This window comes from Lagopus muta, chromosome 2, assembly GCF_023343835.1.
Source record: "Lagopus muta isolate bLagMut1 chromosome 2, bLagMut1 primary, whole genome shotgun sequence".
Taxonomy (NCBI): domain Eukaryota; kingdom Metazoa; phylum Chordata; class Aves; order Galliformes; family Phasianidae; genus Lagopus; species Lagopus muta.
This window is the reverse complement of record NC_064434.1, coordinates 48,073,941-48,091,792: the sequence shown is the minus strand read 5'-3', so window position 1 is coordinate 48,091,792 and position 17,852 is coordinate 48,073,941. Positions and strand designations below refer to the sequence as shown.

Sequence of the window (17,852 nt, the reverse complement as noted above, 5' to 3'; positions counted from 1 at the left end):
ATGCTCTCCCATTTCCATATTATCAGTTATGATTGGTTTCTTCATTGATATACAGTGTCAGTAGGCTAAATTACACAAGTCTTGGATATAAGCCATGTAGCTGAATCTCATGTTGTTATAATTTTAAAGCTGAAACTTGGAAAAGTAATTACATTATGCCTGCAAAATAATCTGAGAAGTTTCTACTAAATATCTACATAACCACATGGCAATTCAGGCTTCCTTTGGGAGGAAAAAATGAGGGATGATGTTTTCCTTCACAGAACAGCTAATAATTTTACTTTTTTTCTACTTATAACGTGCACACTCCCAGAGGCTGAGCCCCCAGATAAAGCAAGAAGTATCTCCTAAGGGAACTGGGAGGGGAAGATGGATAAAAAATATGCAAAAAGCTGTAGGAAAGTTTGTTTGATTTTTCTGTCATCCTTTCCTTCCTTTTTACCTCAGTCTGGGAAGGTCCCTCTCCATCATGGATAATTGGTGGCTGACTGAGTGGAATGAGGTATGTGAATCAGGGTCTGCAGGCCAGGCTAGGTGATGTCCTGCTCATGCAGGTTCCTTTTAAAAGAGGTTTCTAGTTGTGTTCTCCAGACGTATTTTCTTTTCGTATAGAACTTTGCGAAGTAACATTCATTTTCTCCAAGCTGAGTCTCGTGACTGGTGAATTTAAATGGACTCTTCTTAGTGCTATATTCTGATTTTTGTTATAGCATTTTGTATTTCCACCCACCATCATAGCTGAGCAGCCTTTTTAAAAGTGCTGTAAAAAGTTATTTTCATAATTAATCCTAAAGGCTTGGATAACAGCAGCTCTCAACACTTCAAATTGCTGTTGCTGGGTCCCTTTTATTCTATCCTTTTACCTTTTCTACAGGCCAATTCTGCAGAAGGATACTGACTCTTAGATTAAGCTTTTGTATCTTGCAATAAACATTGATATTTTGAAGTCTTACTCTATCTCTAACTTACCCTCTGGGAAAGAATGGCGAATAATAAATTGTCTGCAAAGACTGAACAGTGGTGCTCACTGATGGCCAGAATTTTAGGTGTTTTGACCCATTGAAGTATCTGTGTAGTTTCCCTATGGGTTCACTGTTTCTTTCAGTTGAAAATTAGCTTCTACTTTATGTGATGTGATTAACAAAATAACAATAATCTTGCAAATATTATTGTTTCTATGAGTTTCAGTGGTTTTAAAAAAACTTGAAAATATTTGTTTCCTCTGTGGTTCCCTCTCCTTGGATATTTTTAATCCTTTGGAGGAACTGTGGTTCTGATACTTTTTGATCTTATGCACAAAAGAAACAACAGTGGTCTGATGGAAAAATACTGGGTTGAGTTACCAGCAACCCATATTTCCTGTGAGGAAATCACAACAGCAGTGGTCCTACTTCAATATGCTGTTCTGATCCACATCCTCACTTTAGAGTTTACATAACCACATAATTCTAGTTATAATAATAAAAGATAAGTTCTAAAGGTGTACTCATATTTTACAAGAAAAGAAAAGTTTTATGAATTTCAAGTAATATAAATAACTTGATTATAGACTCAATAATTCTAAGTACTTTAAAACAGCGTCCTACAAACTGATGCTATTTTAGCACTAATCTGAAACTACAAGGTTAATCAGTGTGGCTTCTTCTTACTCCTTCCTTCTACAAGCACCCTCTTCTGTTTCCTTTTTTGTTTTTAAGCTTAGAGTCCATTAAACATAAAATGAAGTCTAATTTCCCTGGTTAAAAAGCATCAGAGAGTATGAAATCTCTCGTATTCTGTATGCTGAGTGCTTTGTTGATCTGGTAATATTTCTCCAGGAGCTGACTATCTGCATAGCTGTGTGTTCTTGAATACCACCTTAAAGTAGGCATAAATTTAAATGGAGCCAGAAGCAATATTGTGGCTACTGCATTTCCTTGCTCATTTATCTGCTTTGTTACTCCAAGAGACGAAATATAAGAAAGAATATTAGACATCCAAACTGAGGGATGCATGGAAAATATCTGAAGACTTGAATCCTTCAATTCTATCACTTGTTGATAAAAGCTTGTCAGTGTTGACTTAGAATGCCCATCAGAAAAAAAAAACAAAAAAAACCAAAAAAACCCAAGCAGATATTATCATTACTTTGCAGATTTGCCAGGAATACCTTTATATATATTTTTCTAAACAGCTGTCCCAAATGAAGTCAATTAAAGATATGTTAAAAATTACATAAATGCAACATAGACATTTCTACTTGTGCTGCGCTAAAAGTAAAGAGGTAAGTTTTTTCTCTCAAGCCATCTTAAGCGAGAGAATCTTCCACTGATGATAAACCTTGCAGTGATGCTCAAGTAAACATTGCTGCATGCAGAAAACCTCTTGATAGCTGTGTTTGGAAAGTTGTCTGATTAACAAAACACAGTACATCAAAATGTTCTGACAGAATGTGTTGATATCAGCAGAAGTCCTGGTGGAGCACAGGTAGGAACTTAATATGTTTTCTGCCAAATTTGGTTGATGCATTGCTGCAGGAACAACTCAATGTTTCCACTTTGAGACTTATTGAAGAGTTTAATAGAAAAAATGATGGGTTTTTGCAAGTTGCACCACAATACAGCAACCTTTCAAAACCTTGGAAAATTTCACTTTGTTCTGGTCAGCTCTGCTTACTAGTAATGCGTTATGTCAACTCTATTAGTATGGGTAATCTGGGAGCAAGCTAAAATATTTTCTTCAAGAAGTCAGCGTTGAGACAGGATTATGGACCACTATGGCCCTGAGAAGGTGCCTGTTTCTCAGATGAATGATTGGTCTGGTGATGTCAGTTCTTCAGTCTTCAGATAAGTGTTCCCAGATTCTGTCAGCAGTACTCACCTTAATCTTATTTTTAATAATATCTTAAGTTTTTATGCCACCATTTGGAAAACTTTTTACCAACAGTATTTGAAGCGCAGAAAGCTTGCAAGCCAGTTGGGTTTGCTTTCTTCATTTTTGTCTTCATCAAATGTAAAAAACACTCTATTCTTCATAAAATTGCTCTTAAAATGTGATATTCAGATCCCAGAAAGCTGTTCTTTTTCTGTTGTATAAAAGCTGGCTTGTCTGCCTCTTTGCAGAACCCTGACTTGGTTATCTCATTGCATTTCTCTGCAAGATTAGAAATATTTTTCTCCTTTGGAGTTTTGGGCACTCGTGCATCAGAGGACCTCCATGTGTCCCAGTCCTTGTGTCTTTATGGTCAGGCAGGAGAGCTTCTACTGATCTCTTCCCTTTTGCTCAGCCAAGTTCTCTCTCCACTCAGAGCTCAAGCAAGCTCAGTTAATGCGGTCTGGGAAAAAAAATGTGGAGCATCCCTATGGGGAAATATTTGGCACATGCTATGGTACTTCAGAAGTGGGGCAATGTAAGTTCATCTGTCAGGAGGTAATATTCTGGGTTTATTTTTGGTGGCACTTCAGTGAGCTTCAAGGCTGCTTTCAGCTCAAGGCCAGGCTGCCAAAGGTGTTGCAAGGTTTAAAGCCATGGCATTTAAGTAGAACACAGACATGTTCTTTATTTGTCATCTTTATTCTGCTTTTAAAGTTTAATGATTTGGGATTATTTTCATCATTTGAGTAACAGTTTATCTCAGGAAGAGTGCTCACTTTTCATGGTCGTGTAAGTGCTAACTGATGACTCTAGTGACTGCTCATGTGCTAAAGTAAAGTTAAATTATGCGTGGATGTCTGTAATGCTGTTTACTACTTGAAAATAAGGATGAGACTTAGCACTTAATAACATTTGTGCTGATCTTAGATGCTATTATTCATCCAGCTCAGGAAAGTTTTTTCTTTAGTAATTTATTTTTCATATCTTTTCTTTAATGTTGGGAGGAGAGATCTGAATATTGCTGCTGAAAATTTCGAGGAGAAAAAACTTTTTTTTTTCAATGAAACTTTAACAGCCCTTTTCTTCTGAATTTCAACCAGTATTAGTTTGTATTGGGGATTTATCAATAAATGTGCTTTTATCTACTCTTAGTACAATTCCCAAGATTAATTTTACTGTGAAATGTCTTTGTGTCTTAATTAAAACTGACATTAGTCATCCTGCTAGAAGCGTCCAATGCCTAAATATCCTACTCCAGTTAAATTCTTAGGTGTTAAGAAAGATATGCTGCATATATTTTTAAGTTAAGACTTGTGATGTATACATGCCATAATTTAGGTCTGTCCTTCTACTTGTCCTTCTACTTCTTCTCTGAATAAGAACAATTAGAACTGCAGTTTGTGATAAATACAGGGAAAACAGGTGAGGTCTGAGAAGATTTTCATTGCAATTTATTTAATTGATGTTATACTGTGAAACACTGATACAGTGGCATACATTGGAGTTGTATGTAAGCTAGAAGACTGGATTGCTGTGAGAAATAATCTTACAAACCTTAAGTTTGGACTTAAATTTTTAATCAAAGCTGGAGTGAAGTAATTTGAGGTCCTATGATTAATCCATGGAAGGCTGCTGAAAGCATGCTTTCCCACACAGATGTTTTAAATACATTGTTTTCTTTTAGTAACTATCTCTATTACACATATTTTGTTGGCATTGTGTAAGATACTCATGTTTTCTGTTTCTCTTTTACCCCCTTCCCTTGAATAGTGGAATCGGTCGAAATTGGCCCTGGGCATCTGGTGGCAGCAGCATTTTGGCAGAATTTGGGACTTTGCATCTGGAGTTTGTACATCTGAGCCACCTGTCTGGGAACCCTGTCTTTGCTGAAAAGGTTAGACTGTTCCTTAAAAATTATGTTCTAAAAGATAAATCACATATTGGAGTAATATTTCCAGAGAAAGATTTGGTTGTTTAGATTTGGATTTTTCTATTTGGATTTTTGGGGCAGACGGGCAAGAAGCATCTGCAAGCAAATGTAGAGGATAAATTAATTATCTTGTGACATTTGTGGTAATTAACGTTTAACATTTCTTCTGTTAAGAGACAGCTAAAGAGTGATAAAAATGTGTGTGTGTGAGTATGTTAAAAATTCTAGCCTATGCTTCTTTTCAAAGTGGAATCAAGCTGTAGCTGCAAAAAGCAGGAATTATGTTTATGTAAGCTGCTCTTAAAACCCTTTAGAGACTGAGACTTCACAGCACACCAAGACAAGCTGTTCAAGGTCTGGTACACTTGATAAAGAAGAAACACTGGAATAAGCTTTGCATGGAAGTGTTCATATTATTCATTAAGTCGAGGACTCCTTGCAGTCTGCATTTAGACATTGGCTGTTAGCAAAGCCGCATCAAGATGCAGAAGGCAATTTGTGTAACACAGTAGAAATCCTTCTAGGGCTTGGTGTGAACTAATTTATCATTTGTCTTAGGAACTAATTCACTTGATCTCTAAACTTTAAGGATGTAAAAATAAAGCAATTAGAACTTTTATGTTACTACTTCTGATCTATGGTTATCGTGATTATGTTTCTCCCAGGTTGCCATCTTTGAATTTTTTTGTGAAAGTTAAATTTCAGTCTAAATTAATTTATATTCTTTGCAATAAATTGTTATACTGGATGCATCAGCTGCAAAGCATCTGAACTGTCATTTCATCCAGGCCACTTATTTGTGGCAAGCTCCTTAATCATGCTAATGGAAAGCTTAGGGCTGGATCAGTTTCTTCTGGGCAGTTAGGATGTAAGAAGCTCAGTTCCAGCAGTGTTCTCCTTTCCAGGCAAAATTGCCTTACAGTTCACTTCTGCATCTAGACTAGGTGATGAGCTTAAGTATTTAATCCTATTTCTGATCTGGGAGTATGGGGAATATAATGCTGAAGTAGCTGAGCTTAGTTAAGGCAGCTAGCTTCCATGAATTTCAGTACGCTGTGGAGGGGTGAAATATTCAGTGTGGTAAGAACTTAACTTTGAAGACTTCTTCTATTGTGTTTCATTACTAACAGTTAGCACAGAAACTCCAGAGGTTTTTGAAGCTTATTTACGTGATGATGTCAGCTTAGAGAATCTTTTTTTAATAATAATATGATTACATAGAGATATTGAGACACTGTGTATACGCTGAAGTATTTGTACTTCAAGACTTTTGTACTGATGCTGTTTTATTTTGAGGAAAAATGTATCAGTGCTCAGTATTCTGTACCCTTCCAATAGGTAATGAATATTCGAAAAGTTCTAAGTCGCTTGGATAAACCAGAAGGCCTTTACCCCAACTATTTGAATCCCAGCAGTGGCCAATGGGGCCAGCGTAAGTAGATCAGTTCTTCAGAACTATGAGCTGCCAAACTGCTGTCTGCAGTTGTTAATTTCTTTCAGTCACTGATATGTGTTTTATTGATTCTTCATATTGTATCTGAGTTACACAATGCAAAAAAATGCATCTCTAAAAATAATGTTCCTACTTGCTGTATTTTAATGTACTTTTATTTGAGCTTTCAATATGGCTTGTAGAAGCAGAGAGGCATCTGAATATGTAGTTTTGAAAAGGAATTTGTAGACTATAAAATTATTTTATTGAAAATTCTTAAGTGTTCTCTAAAGTAGCTGTTTAAGGAAACATCATCTCATCTGAATCAAATTTCACACTTTTAGTCAGGTGTGCTCCACTGGAGATTTAAAAAAAAAAACAAACAAATCACCAACTTTTTGTGCTTAATATCAGCTGTGATTTCTACTGAAGTTCAATGGCAACAAATGAGGAATCAAACTAGAAAGAACGGTCATAGCATTAATTCTCCAGGAATCATTACCAGAGACACCAAAATTAGAAGCAGTTGAAGTCTTTGAACTACTGTTCTCATTTGTGATGACTGGGCCTGTATGCGTTATGCATTGCCTTCTCCACTCTGTATCCCATGTTCAAAGCCAAAGCAATGTGCAGGAATATAGTCTCAGAGACCCTACTACTTTCTCCATTTTTCCTGCTTACTTTCAGTCAGCAATTATCCCACTTATGTTTCCACTCTTAAAATCATTTACCTTCCTTCTATTATTGAAAGAAAAGTAGTAAGATGAAATATCTTGATCTGAATACACATAAGTAGATGATGTGGTTCTGTTATCACTGCTGGGGCTGGTTAGACCAAGCTCAGGTAGAAACAGGTAAATAAATGGGGAAATTCAACCAACTTCAAATCCTCACTGGCTTCAGTCGACCACAGAAACTCAGCTTTTTGGCACTGGGCTAACCAACAGCTTCCCTAATTTGCATCCAACTCCCTTATTTAGTGCAATAGTATTGAGTGCCTCAAGGAGCATTATTGATCTGTGGCATTGTGGGTATGGCATTAAGCTTAGTTCTGCAATCATGCAATTATACTTTTGGTGAGCTGAACAAGAGGGGATCTTGCCAGTAGCTGCCACCATTAGTGGCTCTGCCTTATTTGTTTTATAGTAGTCAAATACTGATGCTACCTCACAGCCTTTCACATTTCCCTGTTTTTAATGTAATTGTGTCTTATGTACTCCTCTCTCACATTGAATGCCGGTTTCTGTTGCCATACACAGTAACAATTACAGTTTATACCACCTTTGCTTTGCAATAGCTTGTAGTATTGACGTAGAAATTAGCTTCCAACACATGAAAATGATGAACACAAATGTTGATGCAGGTCAGTCCCTACCATGCTGAAACAGCAAAAGCAAATTTGATCTTTACTTGTTGCATCTCTTCCGATTCTCTTTCAATTGCTTCTGTTTACAGACATTGATTTTTTTCCATAGTAGACCATCAGAATAAAAGGCTTGAGAGATATTTTATTTGAGACTGCTTTTCAAGTCTGTTTTCAGTTGATTATAACAGGAAAAGAAAGCCTAGCCCCGTAATTGGTACGAGACAGAAACATTTGCTCTCAAACGTCAAGTGGGGTGGGGGGAGTAGTTTCTGAACATTTCTTCTCTAGTAATGCTGTAACTGTGAAGGGCGCTGCTGGATCACTGCCATTGTTCCTGTAAATTCATTTAGACCTTGTTATTTTGACAGTAAATTGACAGTGATTTGCTACAGCATGTGTCAGTTGGATTTGTCTTCTACAATAATGTATATAATAACAGGGCTTATTATTGATGAAACTATGCGTGTGCTATTTAGTTTGCAAATGTCAGAGGTTTCTATGGTAATTTATTTAGGAAACTGTAAAGGTCATTGAAATGCTGCTGCTCAAAGATCAGCCTTCCATCATAGAAAATGTTCTCATTTTTTTAGGGAGCCTCCTTTCCATTTGGATCATGAACGTTTAATTAAATAAATGGTATATTCTTTACAGAAATTTAATATATCTCATTCAGAAGAGGAGGGGAAGAAACAAAAAGCAGCCTATAATCAAGATTTAATGGCACAATGTATTTGTTAGACAAAGGGAGAGGATACACTGGGAAAAGTAAATTATTTTTTGTATAGATGGGCTATGGGAGAAAGAAAAAAATAGTTGTAATAAATTTGGAATAGAAAAAAGTCCTAATACAATTTGGACAGAAAAAAAATTCTTATCTTCTGCAGTTACATGGCTTTCCAGTTCAGTAGGCAGAAGGATGCATTCAATGAAGAGAAGATACTAGAGAGTCCCAAAATAAAAAAATCTGTGTTCTTTTGAATTCTGCCAGAGGCATAACTCTGAAGTTAAGACCAGTAAGGTATTGGGAAGCTTGAGATCTGTACTGCTTACTCTCCTGCATCTTGCTCTATGAGCCTGGATTACGCTGAACATGTTCTGCTTTTCTCATGCTCAGAATTTTGTGAAATGACTCATTGACTTGCAGTGCAATATGTGGTGTCCACATCTCCATCCTGGATGTCTTGGGTGAAATTGTCAAGCTCCTTCCCTACTGTAAAATTGACAGTTATAAATGATTAGTCCCAGTAAAACACTTTGAAAAACTTTCAGAGAAGACATTATACGTGTTAAGTCCGTTTATGTTACAAGGCAGTATCAACTTCAAAAAGGAAACTTAGTGCTCTTGGTTTAACGGAGCTTAAAGAAATACACTCTCTAGCTGTAGTATTTTATGCACTTAGGAGATCTATGCTGAAATCATACTATAGCCCCTTAAAATTTTGCCAGGAATCTTCTAGAGTTTCTTTGAGAGGAAGCTAGTGCAACTTTACGCAAGCAGCTAAGACCACCAGTAATTATTGTGTGGCTGGTGCAGTGATTTCACTGGTGCTTGCATGCCAAGTCCTAAATGGGTCCAATTAAATAATTACAGTGCTTGTAGTTCTACACTGCTTCATGTAGTAAGCATTGGACAGAATAAAGCAACATGAGAGCAATAATCTTCTGTACATGTAACAAAGTCTTTTTTTCCTACAGAACCACTGCTGTGTCCTGACAACCAACTAGATATTGAAAAACATAATAGTATTTTTAAGCATAGAGAGAGATTGAAATTTTCAAATACTATAAAATAAATAATAAAATAAATCTGCCTCAGTACTGGGGAACTAAAACATTTGGGCTTTTTTATGATGTGTTTTAAATGACACATCATTTGATAAACAACAAACAAAAGCAAGGGGAAAGAATTTCTAAAATTACACAGCATTTTCTACTTTTTAAAAAATATTTTTAAGATAAAAAAAAACAAATTGGGTTAATGCATTTTTTGTATGAGATAGATTACTAAACATGAAATAAATGTTATTCATATAAACTCTTGTTTCTTTTCCATGAACTCCTGTGAAAAAGTCAGCAGTGAGACATCTTTAAATGCATTACTGCGATTAAAAACTGTAATTGTATTTTACTGTCTGTGCTAAAGATGGACTTGCTGTTGAACTTCTGTATTGCCTTTTAGATCATGTCTCCATTGGAGGGCTTGGGGATAGCTTTTATGAATATTTGCTGAAGGCATGGCTGATGTCAGACAAGACAGATGAAGAAGGCAAGAAAATGTATTATGGCGCTGTTCAGGTAAATGAGAGATTTAAATCTTCCTTGCCATAATAATCTAATCTCTAATAGTCCTAACAATGTGAGAGATTTATGTGTTTGCCACCAGAGTGTGCTTTTTTAAAATGAATTAGTTTTTGGGTTTTTTTTAAGACTTCATCAAATATAAATGGTAGAGGAATGCGTCTACTGAAGGAAGTGGGAGGAGAGTCTTAAAGTATAGCAAATTTTCTTCAACTGAAAAATGGTCATAAAGTATGCAACAGAAATGAATCTAGAAGTAGCTCTCAGGTAGAAGTTCAATATTTCCCTGAATTTTCTCTGTATAGACTCTTTTAATGTCTTTTTTTTTTTTCTTTTCATATATTCAGAAGCTAATTCCTCTTTTGTGTTACAGCCTCATACTTCAGCCACTACAGTATTTTGACTGTAGTCAAAATAGGGATCAGTGTGTTATGTTAGATAATATTAACAGAAAAACAAATTTTGTTATGCAATGCCTTTTTGTTACAAAAGGCACACATTTACCAACCTCTGTGAAACAGGCAATCATTCAAATTGGACACAGGAGAAAGTTCTCAAAAATCAGAATTGTTGATACTTTTTTTTTAATGATTTGTTTTATTTATGATCCTGCTGGTCTGCAATTTGCTTTGTTATTGATGGTATTTCCTTTAATATGCTGTTTTTGGAGAAATAATATTTTTTTGACGCTGGATTGAAACTTGTGAAGCATTACGTTTAAATCCATATTTACAGGCTTCCCTTGCAGTCTGGGCAAATGACCCATTTTCTCTGTTCTTTGCTTTCATATGTATAAAAAAGAGGATAATATTACTTCTTTTTTTCCCATCCTTTCATCTGTTTTGACTGTAAGCTCTCTAGGTCTGGGACTTTTATCTCTTATTAACTGTATGTATGTACAGTGCCTCAGCAGACAAGACTTCAAGATGCCAAGTAATATCTGCTTATTCTTTCATACATCTGGAAATGCAGTCCTTAGAGAAGAGACATAAGTCTCTTTTTACTTCCCACACAGCAGAAAGTGGTGGCATTAAAAAATACAGCCCTGACTCACTGGAAGTACTTTTTTCATTAGAGAGAAAAGTCATATGGTGATGATTTGAGGGAGGATGTGATCCCTGCTGGTAGTACATTTGACAACTGAGCATCCTCTGCTAAGAAAATCCTGCCTTTAATTTTGTAAGTGCAGATTTGGATGCGGTCTGCCTCATTTCCACTGATAACTGAGCAAAAGGTGGACTTTAAATTGGATTTCAGTATATTTGAAGTTATAGTATAAGAACAGTGATATTGTAATAGCTCAGCCATTAGGTTAGCAGCCAAAAAGCAAGAACAAAGTATCTGGTAATACAATATCAATTCCTCTTATTGTGAAAGGCATTTTGAACTACCTCAAAGTCTTCTTTCACTGGTTTAACAACGTCATTTCTTTCTTTTAAATGCATTCTTACACAGAGTAAGTGCTAGTGTACAGACATGTGCAATAAAAAAAGTTCTCTTTTGCTCTTTTTTTGAGTTGCTCTTCTGGAAGATGCTGCAGGCCAAATATTGCTAATGCAGTGATATTGTGCATCCTGCTCCCTGTCCCCTAGGGAATGCAGAGGAATGTTGCTGCCCACTACCAATAGGGAGCAAAGGGCAGCCAAGCACTTCCATGGGTGATACTCCTAAAGCTGTTATCTGCCTTCCCCTGTTTCCAGCCCTGATTTTGGATGTGTGGTAAAGACTCAGGGGTCTGGATCACTCCTGAGCAAGGCACGCGAGTGGGGCAGAGGTCTGTATGCTCTTTCCTGGACGATGGAGGAAAGGGCCAGGAGTTTGTTCTGCACAGCTCTTGCAGCCTGCTAGGCTGGCTAGGTGTGTCTGTGTGGGTGTCTGAGCTATGTTTGTATTCTCCACTTTCTGTAGTGCAGTACATCTGTATCAAAGCTGAAAGAGTACAGGCAGCATGTGGAGGAATAGCTTGATGTTGCAATGTAGCCTGTCCAGATAACAGCATCAGGGCAGTATCATAGAAATTGCAGATTATTTGGGCACCACTGACATGCAAGGTTCTTTACCAGAATGACTAGGCTATTTTGAAATCCATCCTGAAATTGGCTTTATTGCTATTGATCCTTTACTTACCTAAATTAGCTTTAATTTAAGTGTCTGCACAAACTGCAGTCTTTCATGACTAAGCTTCTGCATTTTGGGTATTCTGAGTCTGCGTCATATTTTCTCAGATTAATTTCCCTCAGTGCTTCCAGCTTCTTTTTAAGACTACACCAAAGGGAATGGCACATTTGTTCCCAGCCATTTGTTCCTGCATATTCCCACCAAGTTCTAAAAGTGTGACATTAGGGCTTGATGCCTAATTCAATATCTTCTGCTCTCCAGAAACCACAAATGAAAATATACAATGAGATACTGTATGGGAACTGCTGAGTCACGGCCTGAACCTCTGATTGATCACCTGAGGTGAGCCATGAGTCAGCCAGAGGAGCACAGGTGAAGGCAATTCAGCTGTGCTGCCGGAAGGGGTGGAGCCAGGCTGCACCCCTCCTAGACCTATTTAAGAGCTGGCTACCAGTGGGGAAGGATCTCTTCTGAGATCCCTTCTTCTGGTGCTTTCTGTAGGTAAGCCTTCCATTTATTCTCCTTATTGTCCTGATCTATTTTGCCTAACTCTCTTGTGATTATAACATCTTAATATCCATTGATTATACAGATACCAAACTATGCTTAAAAACTTTTTATTTGCCATGAGTGAGGTGTATATTTGGCTGATGCTAATTTGAGGAAAGTTTATTTCTCATGGAAAAGGGACGGAGATATTGTTTTGAATACCAGATCACAATCTGAATGCATTTACAAGGCCATCAGAGAGATTCATGAACTCTAGAATTTGCATAGAGACAGGTGTATGTATTTTTACAGTAAGTTATTTTTTTCTTTTGAAAAGTAATACATTATTTTATATAAAGTCCTTCACATAATTTAGGAAGGAAGAGATCTTAAGCTGGTTTGAACAGAAAGCATGCAACATCTCCTAGTTATAGAACGTAATCTCCTTTGAGGATTTTATTGACCATAGAACAAACTTTCAGTCTTTGCAAGCATCCAGGAAACATTGCTCTCTTTACAGCTAGCGCAGTTGATCTCTGAAGGACAACTGATTAGGTTTGGTAAAATAATATGATAATTTAGAGCAAAAATGAACCTTCTGGATTCACATCTAGCAACAGCGAGTCATAAGCAACTGCATCAAATCGTCCTCTCTTGAATGCCAGCCCTCATTTTAAAAGTTGAATAGTAATTTTCCCATTACTTTTATTCATGTGTTGTCTCACACTCTTCTGGTATCTGTTCCTAATTTTCATATTATATTTTTTCCCGATCGTTGCCTCCAGCTTTCTATACCCTAAGCGTTTCTTCTCTTTCTGACACTGCCCTTCATCTCCTTCTTAAGTGTATTTCTGAATAAGCACCATATCTGAGGGCTCTAAAGGGAGAGGTGCCTCATCTCAGCAGAACTTTATAGAAGAAGTGGGAAACCCTCACCAGCAGCTCCCAAGCTAGTTCAGTTCAGCCAGCAGTGGCCCCATGGTATCAGAAAGGAAAGCAGCTGTGTTCTGCAGAAAAGGTGGTGTACTTTTAGACATTCAGATTTACTAATTTCTTTCACTGGATAACAACTGCTTAGAAGTAATACTGTGACATGAGAAGTAGTTATCTTCTGACAATGTGGAAATAGAAAATGATAAAATAGCTAAAAGTCTAGGTGCTGTGAAACTTGGTCGCAGCCAATTTCTGCTGAATGTCAACAGCACACTCCTGAAATTTAGCCTTCTGCAAGACTGGATTAAGCTGTTAAGGAATGTCATAAACTTTTTTGGGTATTGAAGGGAAAAAAAGCCAATGTTTGCCTCAGTATTTTGAGTATTCAGACAAACTATAGAGGATCTCTTTGGTTTGGGTCTTTGTTTTTTTGTCTCAATAACAGTTGAGAGTAACCTTGATATACACTCAGGGAAGCTATATGAGTAATTTTTATTTATTTACTTATTTTGTGAGTAGTGGTGATGTATTTAATTGTCAACATTACGCAATGAACATTTCTCAGAACTGTCCAAGAGTTCAGATAAATAAAACAAAGCCACTCAGACTCCTTTCTCATTGAAGTGAGGGACCAAGCAATGTGGTGTTAGCAAAATGAAACATGATAGTAGCAGATACGACCTTTTCATCTCCAGGGTTTCAAGAAGGTATATTTAACTGTGGTGACAGACTGGTGGCTGCTCTGGGTTGATTGCAGTTTCCACTCAGTCACTTAAAGTGATTTGCTTTGCTATTACAGTGATCCTAAAAACTACATAACTGATATGGACAATGATAGAACTGCAACAACTCAGAATAATTTTTCATGCTGAGCAAAGCCAAAAGTACATTAATGAATTGGACGTTAACTATTTTAGCACTTCTTGGCACTCAAGAAAGTAGAAAATGGGATAAATCTGCATCAGCAGACAGCATGGCTCAATTGGAGCTAATCTGCTCAGTGAAGCAGTAGGGCTGTGGACTCATTTTAGGGAGGGTCTCATTTTGTCTATGACTTAAGTGTACGAGAATTAATAAATGTGTGGCTTATTTACATCGTTTGTCAGATGCTCTGTTAAAAATATTTGTCATATCGCTGCACTAGTGTTCTATGTGTAGTGATACTAAAGCTGCATTATGCAGAAAATTCGTTATGCTTACGGGGCAAGGACATCCAGAGGACTTGATGCTCCTTTTTCTTTCCTAAGCTAGATTTCCTCTATTGTCAGAAGTATGGGAGGAATTTTGAGACTGTAACAGAAAGCAAAGCTTCTATAGCCTTAAAAAAGGCTTCTGCAGATTTTTATGTTAATGATTTACTTCGAACTATGCAATCTCTGTGTTTGGACTGTAAAAAGTACTTTGTTGTTTGTTTGCTTGTTTATGGACTATCATGAGAAGCAGCAAGCTGTACAGTTGTTGAGCTCTTGAAGGAGGATTTTAACCAGAAAAGTCTTGCAAGAGAAATTGTCCCCATTTTGCCTGGGGCTTTGCTCTTGTCATCAGAAAGTCCTGTCATGTCTGAGCAGCTGTATCCTTAGTGCTTGCACTGTTTTTCTTTCCTTTCCAAAGGCTAATACAGCAAAAAACTTGCCAGGAGGGACAGATATTTATTCTAGAACATTCAGAAAATAGATAATATAAATTTTTGAGAGAAACTTGGAGTCTTGCTTTGATTCATGCTATTCTGTTAATACTGTTTGAAGAATGTGAATAACTCTTGCCTTCTGGTAGCAGAGAGCATTAAGTACCTTTAGTGCAAGAGCATTGGTGCTCTTGGAGACACTAATAGGCCTTTACAGACAAAAATATATAAGTAGATGTTCAGGCAAAAGTAAATTATCAGCCTTCCTCTAGAACTTAATCATCTTTTAGAGATCAGATAGATAGGTATCACAGTAGTTAAATGCTTGCCAACTTTTCCATTTTGAAAATGTAGGTATCTCCATTACTTCATTCATATTTCATTTCATATGTGAGCTTGTCTTTGTAGCATGTCAAGTCCAAAAGCAGTAAGTGCTTCACAGTGTTTCTTATGTCAAAATGTTTCTTGCATATAGACTTTAAACAAATGAAAGTTCTTCTGTATTCAGATTTCAGTTTTTGTCTTTGAAAAGCAGAGTTCAGTAAGCAGTTGGAATATCAAGTGGAAACCGTACCGTTTTTCTTTGCCTGAATCATTTGAATAACGGTAGCAAAGGCTCAAACCTCCTATTTTATGCTAGCTTCTCTGTCAGTATGCTTTCACGTGACTCGTGTCTTGTAATACTTAAGTTCAATACAAAATTTAAGTTTAGAAAAAAACTTGTGTGATGTGTTTTCTACCATCTTCAAAATGGCAGTAATAATGGAAAAATGGAAATTTCAATCTTTTCTCATTGGAATGAAACATAAACTCATTGGAATTTTGAACAAATGATACATTGTATGAACTGTGAAGACTGGTGAAGAAAAGTACCTATTGGATTAGATCAACTCAATATAGAGAAGATGCTGAAAGAAACTCAGACTGTAAAACGGACATGTGACATACAAATTCAAACTACATGAAATCACAGTAATCCTGACCTGCCTGCTTTATGCTGGTTCAAAGCAATAAATTGTACTCATACAGGCCATAAATACTAAAATGAAAAGCAAAAAAAAAAAAAAAAAATTGCCACTTTTGAATTCTTAGAAATACCATGCTGTAGAACTCTCTCTCATGCTCATCGTTGCTTCAAATTGTCAAAATACGTTTAAGAAGATCCTTAGGGGAAGAAAAATGTATTAAAAGTGTGGACTGAGATAATTTATTGTGCTTTATTATAAAGAAGCATACAGAGTTGTAATTATCCCCAAGGCAAACATTGTAAGCCCAGGAAGTTGAGGACAAAGATGATATTTTTGAAGTTTCAAATTTATTACTGAAGGGAAATGGATAACTCTGGCTTGCAAGAAAATTTTATCTCCAGCTACAGTGACATCTTGAGGTAGGAAAGGAAATGCCTGGGTTTTGTTCTTTAAATAGATGTAGCCGCTGAAGCTCATTGATCATAATAAACCAGTTTTTGTAAAAGGAGAGTTAAAATGTATACATGCTTGAAGAAGCAGAGTGTAAGTTTTCACTGTATTTTGTGGTTTATCATTTGTCATCTCTTTTCCTTATGCAGAGTTAACTTTTTTGTATTGTGTATGTTGAATTTAGCGACTTTCATAGGTACAGGACATTTTTATTGAGAAGCCTGCATCTGTGCCTACACTTTTCTTCCTTGGTGACACGATCCACCATGAGAATACCCTCTACTAACAATAAGCTTGTTGATATTTTTTTCCTTTCTTAATTCGCTTGAACACTGAGATTACTTAAATTATATATCATCCATTTTGCTCTATAAGCAATCCAGTTCTATGTCCTAAACAACTCAAAGGGTAAATGAAGGACTTCTCTCAATCACAAGAAGGAAGAGGTGAGGAAAAGGCAGTGTGTAAACTGTGTTTTGTCCCTTGCAATCCCTGGACATTAGAAAAGCTGACAGACTAGCATTAGAGAATCCTATTTTCCTGAATCACAAATAGTGCTGGAGACCCCAGGGAGGGCACCAACATACTGAAGAACTGCGTGGGTGAAATGGAAATGGGTAACTAAGAAACAGGGCAGAGGCATAATTTTATAATGTAAACTGACGAGAAAGATGCCAAAAGTAGTACAAGGTACACTTGAGTGACAATACAAAATGTAGAAGGGACTATTAGTGTTTCTAAGTGAATTTTCTAGCACTTTTACAGTTATTGTATCAGAGAGATAATTTCCCACAAGATGGGGAAAAAAAAAAAAAGATAATTTTGGATGCCCCATCCTTAGAGGTGTTCAAGGCCAGATTGGATGGGGCCCTGGGCAGCCTGGTCTAGTATTAAATGGGGAGGTTGGTGATCCTGCATGTGGAAAGGGGGTTGGAGATTCATGATCTTTGAGGTCGCTTCCAACCCTGGCCATTCTGTAATTCTGTAGTTTAGCTAAAAGCTTAATTGTAGTGAGGAGTGTAAGCAGAGCATTGCATAAAAGCATACGAACACAAAATTGCCAGGAACTGAATCAGTCATAAGAGTTAGTCTGGCTAAAAGAGCTTACTCCAAACCACATACCATGCAGCCCTTACATGAAGTGAATTTATTTCTTTTAATAGCTGGCAGGCATTTATTTTTCTTTAGTCTCCCTTCCTTCCTTTCCTTTTTTGTCAAGTATAGTCTGGAGTCAGATTATCTACATCTTTTTTTTTTTCCAGTCAGTGGCAGGTAACATCCTTTCTTGATCCCTTTGAGAACAAGCATTTGCAGCCACTTTTTCTGTGCTGGCTCCTAACAGTTAGCCATCAATAATGTATTATCAGCTAATCAAAGATCCCATTCTTGTA

At 36.8% G+C, this 17,852-nt stretch overlaps 1 protein-coding gene across 1 annotated transcript in view; it reads left to right on the top strand.

Moving 5' to 3' along the window:
* Positions 1–17,852, top strand: part of MAN1A1 (mannosidase alpha class 1A member 1) — a 129,886-nt gene that overhangs the window by 100,243 nt on the left and 11,791 nt on the right. Inside the window, exons 6-8 of the mRNA XM_048935004.1 lie at positions 4,624–4,747; positions 6,122–6,215; positions 9,761–9,876. Coding sequence (XP_048790961.1) covers positions 4,624–4,747; positions 6,122–6,215; positions 9,761–9,876 — 334 coding nt within the window. The remainder of the gene's footprint in view (positions 1–4,623; positions 4,748–6,121; positions 6,216–9,760; positions 9,877–17,852) is intronic.